Raw genomic sequence first — 11,515 nt, forward strand, 5'->3', positions numbered from 1 at the left:
GAAAATAATAATAAATTTATTTATTTAAATTTTATGCACTATTACTAGCCTAGTTAATTTCAACTTAACTAGAGAAGATATGTAATAATCAATGATTTTTTTAAAAAAACCATTCTAATCACGTTTTCCTACCTATAAATAGTACTTCTCCATGGAAGAACCTCATCTACCATAGCAAACCATATCCTATATCTCTTGAAAAAACACACCATGACGACGTCCTTACTAAACAATCCATTCTTCTCCTCCTTTCTCCACATCCTGTTTTTGCTCCTTCACATATTCAACTCTTCTTCTTTCTTTGCTCTAGCTGAACACACTTCCTCCACAACTTCGCTATCTGGTAATAATAATACAGAAGCTAAGGCTCTTCTCCAATGGAAAGCCAGTCTTGACAACCAAAGCCAATCTGTCCTTTCTTCTTGGGTCGGCATCAGCCCTTGCATTAACTGGATTGGAATCACCTGTGGCAATTCTGGAAGCGTCACCAATTTGACACTTGAAAGTTTTGGCTTGAGAGGTACGCTTGATGATTTCAACTTCTCGACCTTCCGTAATCTTTTTGTTCTTGACCTTGCGAACAATTCTCTTTCTGGAACCATCCCACATGAAATTGGGAAATTAAGAAACTTAGCTCTCCTTAATCTCTACGTGAACCAACTTTCTGGCTCCATTCCTCGAGAAATTGGGTTGTTAGAGTCTCTCAATGAACTTAACTTGGCAAGTAATGTTTTAACCGGTAGAATCCCTTATTCCATTGGAAAATTAAGAAATTTATCTTTCCTAGCTCTGTCTACGAACGAACTCTCTGGTCCCATCCCTTCTTCTATTGGAAACTTGACAAACCTATCTGAGCTTTATCTTTGGGATAACAAACTCTCTGGTCCTATCCCTTCTTCTATTGGAAACTTGACAAGCTTATTCCTACTCTATGTTTGGGGTAACAAACTTTCTGGTTCCATTCCTCAGGAAATTATGTTGTTAGAGTCTCTCAATTACCTTGACTTGTCGAGTAATATTTTAACCGGTAGAATCCCTTATTCCATTGGAAAATTAAAAAAATTATCTTTTCTTGGTCTTTCTTATAACCAACTCTCTGGTCCCATCCCTTCTTCTATTAGAAACTTAACAAGCATATCTGAGCTCTATCTTGGGCATAACAAACTCTCTAGTCCCATTCCTCAGGAAATTGGGTTGCTAGAATCTCTCTATCACCTTGCCTTGTCAGGTAACAAATTTCACGGCCCATTGCCCTCAGAGATGAACAATCTCACCCATTTGAAGGTTTTGGTTTTGGATACCAACGAATTCACGGGTCATTTGCTGGCAGATTTATGCCATGGAGGAGTATTGAAAATCTTTACTGCTTCCCACAACTACTTCTCAGGTTCAATCCCGGAAAGCTTGAAAAACTGTACTGGTTTACACCGACTAAGACTTGACTGGAATCAGTTAACAGGAAATATTTCTGAGGTTTTTGGTGTCTATCCACGTCTGCGTTATATTGATTTGAGTTACAATAATTTTTATGGTGAGCTCTCTTCAAAATGGGGAGATTGTCGTAACATGACAAGCCTAAAAATCTCAAACAATAATGTTTCTGGTGAGATACCACCAGAGCTTGGGAAGGCTACTCAATTACAAGTGATAGATGTGTCATCAAATCAGTTAAAAGGAGCTATCCCAAAAGATTTAGGGGGTTTGAAGTTGTTGTACAAGCTTCTCCTTAACAACAACAATCTTTCAGGTGCCATTCCCTTAGATATTAAGATGCTTTCCAATCTTCAATTCCTTAATTTAGCATCTAATAATCTGAGTGGATTGATTCCAAAACAACTTTGTGAATGCTCGAATTTATTGTTGCTGAACCTCAGCGGTAATAAATTTAGAGAAAGCATTCCAGGTGAGATAGGCTTTCTACTTTCTCTTCGAGATCTTGATCTTAGCTGCAATTTCCTGACTCGAGAGATACCGAGGCAACTTGGGCAACTGCAAAGGTTGGAAACTCTGAATGTCTCTCACAACATGCTTTCTGGACGGATTCCGAGCACTTTCAAAGACATGTTAAGCTTAACAACTGTGGATATATCATCCAATAAGCTACAAGGCCCGATCCCCGATATCAAAGCCTTCCACAACGCTTCATTTGAGGCATTAAGGGATAATATGGGTATCTGTGGCAACGCCAGTGGTCTAAAGCCGTGCATTCTTCCAAGAAGCAGCAAAACTGTCAAGAGAAAGAGCAACAAGCTTGTGGTTTTGATTGTACTTCCTCTTTTAGGAAGCTTGCTTTTAGTGCTTGTTGTGATTGGAGCTTTATTCATTCTCTGCAAAAGAGCTAGGAAGAGAATCGCTGAGCCAGAAAATGAACAAGATCGAAACATATTCACGATATTGGGCCATGATGGGAAGAAGTTGTATGAGAACATCGTTGAAGCTACGGAGGAATTCAACTCCAACTACTGCATTGGCGAAGGAGGATATGGGACTGTTTATAAAGCAGTGATGCCAGCAGAACAGGTGGTTGCTGTGAAGAAACTTCACCGGTCACAAACAGAAAAGTTGTCCGATTTTAAAGCTTTTGAAAAGGAAGTTTGCGTGTTGGCAAATATTCGACATCGAAATATTGTGAAAATGTATGGATTTTGCTCACATGCAAAGCATTCTTTTTTGGTTTACGAGTTCATTGAAAGAGGAAGCTTGAGAAAGATTATAAGCAGTGAGGAACAAGCAATTGAGTTAGATTGGATGAAAAGGCTAAACGTTGTGAAAGGGGTGGGTGGAGCTTTATCCTATCTACACCATTCTTGCTCTCCTCCGATCATTCATCGAGACATTACCAGCAATAATATCCTTCTGGACATGGAATATGAAGCACACGTCTCCGACTTTGGCACAGCTAGATTGTTGATGCCTGACTCATCCAACTGGACCTCATTTGCAGGTACTTTTGGATATACTGCTCCAGGTGCGTAGCTTTATTCCAACATTAAGTTACTATATAATGTGTAATAGTGAAGATAATATATAGTGTTTTTTTAGCTTTTCTTATAGAGTCTTTTTTTCATCTATTTGATAAAAAACCATGCATAATCATGTTTATTTGGCAGAGCTAGCTTACACAATGAAGGTGACTGAAAAATGCGATGTCTACAGCTTCGGAGTGGTAACAATGGAGGTGATGACAGGAAGGCACCCAGGCGATCTCATTTCAGCACTCCTATCACCAGGATCTTCGTCATCATCGTCGATGCCACCGATTGCTCAGCATACTCTATTGAAGGATGTGTTAGACCACCGCATCTCGCTTCCTAAAAAAGAAGCAGCAGAGGGCGTTGTCCACATGATGAAAATTGCACTTGCATGCTTGCAACCCAATCCCCAATCTCGGCCTACAATGGAAAAAATTTCTTTCGAGCTGACAACCAAGTGGCCTCCACTGCCCAAGGCATTTTCCACAATAAGTTTGGGAGATCTCTTCTCCACTGCCTAAGGCTACTTCTATTCGATTATCTAAGATCTCTTCTCCACATGAATTTTATCATCAAACTTTTTTTCACACTAAGTGGCCTCCGCTGCCTAAGGCATTTTGCACAATAAGTTTGGGAGATCTCTTAATCTCATAGTGTATAACTACTTCTATTCGATTATCAATTGGAACGATAATTATTTGTAATATGAACTTCATTTCTTTCAAATTATGATGGCACTGTTTTATGCGTTAGAATTTGTTTTTCTTTGCATGAAGGGTTTGAGAATATTTGTAATATTTTGATCAATACACTACGGAATGAAACAATTAAAAAAAAAAAAAACAAGAGCTTCGATCAGTAGGCAAAATAATCTTGATGTTGAAGGTAGCAACCAATGAATTTCCAACTTGATGTTGAATTTTCTAATGAAATGAATTTCCATCATTTCATTACAAAATTCAAACCCAAAGAACAGTCTACTGGTTGGTGAAACTTTCATTGTGGAATCTTGTAGATAATTGCCCTCATTCCCAATACAAGGAGACATTGACCATCGATAAAGGCTGCCATTCAACCATGATGAGCTGGATTGAAGCTTCAATAATACCATTCAATGTATTTTTTTTAAAAAAATACATTGAATAAACGTAGAAAAATAAATAAAATAATATAAAATCAAATCAAATATAAAATTAATATAAAAAATAAAAATAGTTTTTATATAAAAAATATAAAAATTAATTAGGATTTCCATTTAGGATATTTCAAGGGTAGTTTAAATATATAAAAAAATTAATTAGAATTTATGTTTAGAATATTGTAAACATAATTTAAATTTTTTAATAAAAATAAAAAAAATAGCTTTTCTATTTAGAATAAAATAAAATATAAGAAATTAGTCTTGCATTGTTACTAGATCCAAATCACTTAAGTTTAGCATGGATATAAAATTCAAAATACTTAAAATATTTTCTATGTATTTAATATTTTTTTAAAAAATTAATATTAACCCATTGGATAACGCAGCACTGGCAACAACTCAAGGAGACACGAAATGCCAATTCTTTTAGAGAAGATTTGATAGGCCACTACGAAGAGCTGTTTTTGTATGATTTTATTATTAGGTATTTCTGAATAATGTTTTTCCAGCTCCAATGTATTTCTTAAGACCTCTAGGAAAAATCAGGGTCTAAAAGAATCTCTCTACATGGTTTGCAAACGTACCGTCAATGGGGCTGTCAGTTTTGTGAGTTTTTCTCAAATAATTCTCCTTTAATCTTGTTGTAATTCAAGAATAAGTTGTTCTTGATGATATGTATGTTGTATCCCTTAGTTGAATCTGAGGAAGAATGATTGTGAACCCATTATTTGTTGATAGTGGAAGTTTTTAGGTGGACTACCGTCCCGTGGTTTTTCTCGCATCGGGTTTTCTACGTTAAAATCTTAGTGTTGATTTTGTGATTATTTGCATTATATTTTATCATTGTTTGATTCTGTTTTACTGCACAAAGAAAGAAAGAATTAGGACTTGTGAATTGTGAATTGTAGTCCGCTGAATTGATCCGGGTAAATTGATGTCCGGTTGTTCATAGTTTTTCCCAACATAATTAAGTAGAAACTCAAATGTTCTCCACTGTGAATCACCCCAACACGCTTAACCTCATGATTCAAGAGGTACTTGTTGTCTCATTTCCTTGTGGCATATTTAAAGAGATTTAACTCTACCTACCTTTAAAATAACAATTTAGAAACTGAAAGCAATGCATATGGGGGGAGAGACAAGCCAGGGTACATATATTGTAAGGACTATGGACACCACCTATCTCCATATTGGTATGATATTGTTCACTTTGGGCCTAAACTCTCATGGATTTGCTCTTGGACTATACCCAAAAGGCCTCATACCAATGAAGATATTTGACCATTCTTATATACCCTTGATCCTCCCCATTTCTAACCAATGTGGGACTTTGGTCGCATACCCAACAATCCTCCCCTCGAACAAAGGACCACCGAGCCTCTCCTCAAATGATTATTTTTCCATCCACTCTCTACCAACTAGGATTCTTCATTCTCTACTTCTCTCTACTTCATCGTGTTGGAGTCAGGACACGTCCATGAAGCATCTGGAGAGCACTACCTGACATGAGAGTTTTTGCTCTTTCTAGGTCAACTCCTCTTCATTGTGTTGGAATCAAGACACGTCCATGAAGCATTCAAAGCACACCACCTATCCAATAAAGCTGATCCATGGATTAACATCGTGATCTAATTAGGACCCACCACCTTTTATTCTACATTCTGAGGATTCATCCATCATGGCTAACTCTAGGGCATGGTTCTGATACCACTTGTAAGGACTATGGACACCACCTATCTCCATATTGGTATGATATTGTCCACTTTGGGCCTAAGCCCTCATGGATTTGCTATTGGGTTATACCCAAAAGGCCACATACCAATGAAGATATTTGTTCATTCTTATATACCATTGATCCTCCCCATTTCTAACCAATGTGGGACTTTGGTCGCATACCCAACAATCCTCCCCTATGAATTGTTGGTATAATTTATACTATAATTTATTGTCTTTTTCCCCTCACTCTTCCTATAAATAGGCAATACCTCCAAGCTTATTATTCACACCAAAGAAGAGAAGTGAAGAGTAGAGAGAAGAGAGAGTAATTCCACAAAATTGTGAGGTATTTGTGAGAGAGTAAGTGAGGTGTTTTCTCCTAGTAATTGAGAGATTTTAGTTGTTCTCCTATTACTTGAGAGAGGTTGTAATTCTCATATTACTTAGTAAAATTCTTCTGTACTTGTTTGTGGACGTAGCCTGAATTGGGTGAACCACGTAAATTCTTGTGTGTCTCATTTCTCATTTTATCCTATTCCTTGTCTTTTGTCTTGTCGGGTTTACATGTCAGCATCCTAACAGTGGTATCAGAGCCTTTTGGTTGGTGTTGTTAATACACAAAAGTTATTAGTGTATACGGTTACTATTAACATCTACGACACTATTCATATATACGTCGCTATACATCTATACGATACTGTTTAAATTGTTACTATTGGTGTATATAGAAAAGAAGTGCGGTGATTAAATACAATCAAGAAGTTCTGTCTAAGGATATTGGGTTTTAAGCGGGACTGTTTGTGACCCCTCCAATCTTTCCTAGGAACTTCCTTAGTGAAGTATTATTCACACGATACAATTTATATATATGTTGCAAATCAGTGAAACAGTGATAGTTGAATAGATCTCGGTGAATATAATGGCAACCAAGTACGAGATTGAGAGGTTTAAATGGAGCAATTTCTCACCATGGAAAATGAGAATCAAGGCAATTTTAAGGAAAGACAATTGTTTGACAGCAATTGGAGATCGGCCCGAGGAGATCACTGATAATAGAAAATGAAATGAGATGGATGGCAATGCTATTTCTAACATACATTTAGCATTAGCCAATGAAGTATTATCAAGTGTGGCGGAGAAGAAAATAACTTAGGAGATATGAGAGACTCTAACAAAGTTATACAAGTCCAAGTCTTTACACAACGAGATTTTCTTCAAGCGGAGACTTTATACCCTTCGAATGGCAAAAACCACGTCGGTGACTAACCACATCAACATAATAAGAACTCTATTTTCACAACTCACTATGTTGGGTCAACAAATAGAGAAAAATGAACGTGTAGAGCTTCTACTTCAAAGTCTTCCTAATTCGTATGATCAGCTTATTATCAACTTAACAAATAATATCCTCTCAGACTATTTAGTCTTCGATGATGTTTCAGCCGCTATCTTAAACGAAAAAAATAGGCACGAAAACAAAGGAGATAGAAACAGTTCAAACCAAGCAGAGGCATTGTTGCTGTCAAGAGGAAGATCAATAGAGCGTGGCTCCAGTGGGAGTCAAAGGCAGTGGAGGTCCAAAACAAGAAGTAAGAAGACTGTGAAATGCTACAGTTGTGGCAAAAAACAGCACTTCAAAAAGGATTGTTGGTTTAAAAAGAGTATAGAGAATACTATAGAGTCATCAAAACCTCAAGGATGTGTTGCAAGCACCTCCAAAGATAGAGAGGTTTTATATAGTGAAGCAGCAACAATCTCTACATATAGAGAAGAGCTCATTGAGGTCTGGCTAATGGATTCAAGAGCAACATGGCATATGACTCCTAATCGAGATTGGTTCCATACATATAAACCCATCTCTAGAGGTAAAGTATTCATGGGTGATAATCATGCTTTAAAGATTGTTGGCATTGGCATCATCAAATTGAAGATGTATAATGGCTTAATTCATACTATTTCAGAAGTGCGACATGTGAAAGACTTAAAGAAGAATCTTTTATCCATAGGATAATTTGATAGTATTGGCTGTAAGATTCGAATAGATAATGGAATCATGAAAATCATCAAAGGAGCGCTGGTGGTTTTAAAAGCAAGAAAGACAGTTGCAAATATATTTGTTATAATGGGAGAAACACATCTTGAGGCAGAAGAGTCAATCGCATCAGCCAATCCTGCAGAAGAGAAGACAATGATGTGGCATCAAAAACTAGGTCACATGTCAAAGAAAGGTTTAAAGGTTCTCTCTGATCAGAAGTTACTCCCTAGGCTTACAAAGGTTACTTTACCTTTTTGTGAGCACTATGTTACAAGTAAACAACAACTAAGAGTAAATGCATCTTAGACCTGATTCACTCTGATATTTGGCAAGCACCAGTTGTATCCTTGGGAGGAGAAAGATACTTTGTATCATTCATAGATGAATTCTCCAGGAGATGTTAGGTGTATCCAATTAGAAGGAAGACAGATGTGCTTGTAGTCTTTAAAACTTTCAAAGCGCGGGTGAAACTTGAATCTGAAAAGAAGATCAAGTATTTGACGATTGACAATGGAGGAGAATATACTAGTGATGAATTTGATAACTTTAGTCAATATAAAGGTATCAAAAGGCACTTCACAACGGCATACACTCCACAACAAAATGGAGTGGTAGAGCAGATGAACAGAACTCTATTAGAAAGAACAAGAGCAATGTTGAAGGCTGTAGGTCTAGGAAAGTCATTTTAGGTAGAAGCAGTCAATACCGCCTGTTATGTGATAAATCGATCTCCATCAACTGCAATTGAGCTGAAGATACCGATGGAGATGTGGACTGGAAAATGAGTTGATTATTCTCGATTGCATATATTTAGAAGTCCTGTGTACGTGATTTACAATATATAAGAAGTTAGCAAACTGGATTCAAAATCCAGAAAATGTGTATTCTTGGGATATGCTGATGGAGTGAAGGGGTATCGCTTGTGGGATCCCACTGCCTACAAGTTTGGCGGTTGACTCATGAAAGAAGACCACCGATCTAGCACTCAGAATATGTTACTGAGAGTAACTTTGCATACTGTCTTCTAACAGAGGATGGAGAGCCATCAACTTTCCATGAGGCTATCAAAAGCATAGATGTATCTATGTGGATGACAGCAATGCAAGAGGAGATTGAAGCTCTACATAAGAATAATACTTGGGATCTTGTTCCACTACCACAAGGAAGAAAGGCCATTGGAAATAAATGGGTTTATAAGATAAAGCGTGATGGCAATGATCAAATGGAGCGGTATCGTTCAAGATTGGTGGTGAAAGGATATGCTTAGAAAGAAAGAATAGACTTCAATGAGATATGTTCTTTGGTGGTATGACTTACTACAATTAGAGTAGTCTTGGCAATGTATGCTATATTTGATCTTCACTTAAAGCAGTTAGATGTGAAAACTGCATTTCTTTATGAAGAACTTGGAGAAGAAATTTATATGCTCCAACCAGAGGGTTTTGCTGAAACAGGCAAGGAGAACTTGGTTTGCAAGTTGAACAAATCTCTATACGGTCTCAAACAGGCGTCGAGGTGTTGGTACAAGAGATTTGATTCCTTCATAATTAGCCTTGGGTACAATAGACTCAGTTCATACCATTGTACATATTACAAGAGGTTTAAGGAAGATGATGTTTTCATCATTCTATTGTTGTACGTGGATGACATATTGGTGATAGACCCCAACAAAGGTCGAGTCCAAGAATTAAAGACACAATTGACTAGGGAGTTTGATATGAAGGACTTGGGACTAGCAAACAAGATTCTAGGGATGCAAATTTACCGAGATAGAAGTAAAAGGAAGATTTGGCTTTCTCAAAAGAATTATTTGAAGAAGATCTTGCGATGCTTTAACATGCAAGATTGTAAGCCAATTTCCACCCCACTTCCTATTAACTTCAAATTATCCTCAAATATGTCTCCTAGCAATGAAGCAGAGAGGATGGAGATGTCTCGAGTATCGTATGCATTAGCAATGGGAAGTTTAATGTTTGCCATGATATATACAAGACCAGACATTGCACAAGCAGTGGGAGCTGCGAGTCGATACATGGCAAATCCTGGTACAGAGTATTGGAATACTATTAAGAGGATCTTGAATACATCAAGGGTTCCTCAGATACCGCATTATGTTATGGAGGATCAGAATTTACTATCAGATGTTTTATTGACTCAGATTTTGCTGGTGACCTTAAAAAAAAAAATCCACTACAGGCTATGTGTTCATAATTGCAAAAGGAGCTATGAGCTGGGTCTCTAAACTACAGACTATTGTAGCGTTATCCACAATAGAAGCTGAGTATATGACAGCTACACAAGCTTGTAAAGAAGCAATATGGATGAAGAAACTTATGGAGGAGCTCGGGCACAAACAAAAAATCTTCTTTTGTATTGTGATAGTCAAAGTGCCTTGGATATTGTAAGGAATTCAGCGTTTCATTCAAGAACAAAACATATAGATGTTCAGTATCACTTTGTTCGCGAAGTGGTAGAAGATGGAAGTGTGGATTTTCAGAAGGTTCATACAAAAGAAAACCCAGGAAATGCTTTGACGAAACCGGTCAATACTGATAAGTATATATGGTGCAGATCCTCTTATAGTCTAGCAAAAATGTAAGCACCATGAAGATGGCAAGTATAGAAATGATGGAAGAATCATAGATGATCATGTGTGAAGACTTCATTAAATCATCAAAGTCTTCAAGTGGGAGAATGTAAGGCCAATACTTAATTAAATTAAGTATATCGATTAATTAGTGGAAGACAAAAATTAGTGGAGATGAATTGTTATTCGCATCAAAGAAGAGAAGTGAAGAGTAGAGAGAAGAGAGAGTAATCCCACAAAATTGTGAGGTATTTGTGAGAGAGTAAGTGAGGTGTTTTCTCCTAGTAATAGAGAGATTTTAGTTGTTCTCCTATTACTTGAGAGAGGTTGTAATTCTGATATTACTTAGTAAAATCTTTATGTACTTGTTTGTGGACATAGCCCAAATTGGATGAACCACGTAAATTCTTGTGTGTCTCATTTCTTATTTTATCTTATTCCTTATCTTTTGTCTTGTCGGGTTTGCATACCAGCATCCTAACATATATATAATAAAAAACAAAAGCATTTAATTCTCAAATCATTATTCATATCGACTTTGTTCACTTCTCTTCAAAGTTTCCTTTCTCGAAAAAGGTTTTTCTCAGCAACCTGAAAGAAGAAATCTGATTCAAGATTGGAATCTAAATTGATAGCTATGGGCTGCGTGTTCTGTATTTTATAAACAGTTCACTTCTTTTAGGTGAAGACTCAAGAATCTGTTACCTTCTACTGCATATGGAGTGAATATTTGATGCGAAAAATTTCATTTTCATTTGGAAATTTATTGAATTGTGGTCTTGTACATTTTTTTTCCTGATGCAGCAAGATTGTAGGACTGACTAGGTAATTGTTATCCATTTTGAGGCATACACGTCCAGGTTCCTTAAAAACTTGTGTGTTTGAATGCGTGCGAGATACATCTCTTCCAAATACATTTGTAGTAGATATTGGTCACCTTGTCAATGCTGACATTGTATGGACAACATATGATGTGCTTAAAGAGGACCTCTCGCATGACACTGATAGGCATGAAGGCGATAGGCACATCCTGAGATTCCAGAATAGGTTCTTGTAGCAACTTA

At 36.9% G+C, this 11,515-nt stretch overlaps 1 protein-coding gene across 1 annotated transcript; it reads left to right on the plus strand.

Moving 5' to 3' along the window:
* Positions 1-210: 210 nt before the first annotated feature.
* On the plus strand, positions 211-3,717 carry LOC105107439 (probable LRR receptor-like serine/threonine-protein kinase At4g08850). Its single transcript, XM_011001363.1, has 3 exons — positions 211-2,968; positions 3,111-3,480; positions 3,620-3,717. Exons 1-3 carry the CDS (start codon positions 211-213, stop codon positions 3,624-3,626), a joined length of 3,135 nt encoding a protein of 1,044 aa, XP_010999665.1. The 3' UTR covers positions 3,627-3,717.
* Positions 3,718-11,515: the final 7,798 nt, after the last annotated feature.

The sequence above is a fragment of the Populus euphratica genome, unplaced genomic scaffold, assembly GCF_000495115.2.
Source record: "Populus euphratica unplaced genomic scaffold, PopEup_1.0 scaffold160.1, whole genome shotgun sequence".
In the NCBI taxonomy this organism is placed as follows: Eukaryota; Viridiplantae; Streptophyta; class Magnoliopsida; order Malpighiales; family Salicaceae; genus Populus; species Populus euphratica.

What these genes read in the sequence shown, in the direction of transcription:
- LOC105107439 (XM_011001363.1), top strand. Translation starts at nt 211, where the DNA reads ATGACGACGTCCTTACTAAACAATCCATTCTTCTCCTCCTTTCTCCAC. An exon ending in TTTTGGATATACTGCTCCAG is followed by an intron (nt 2,969 to 3,110) that starts GTGCGTAGCTTT and finishes TTTATTTGGCAG; the next exon opens with AGCTAGCTTACACAATGAAG.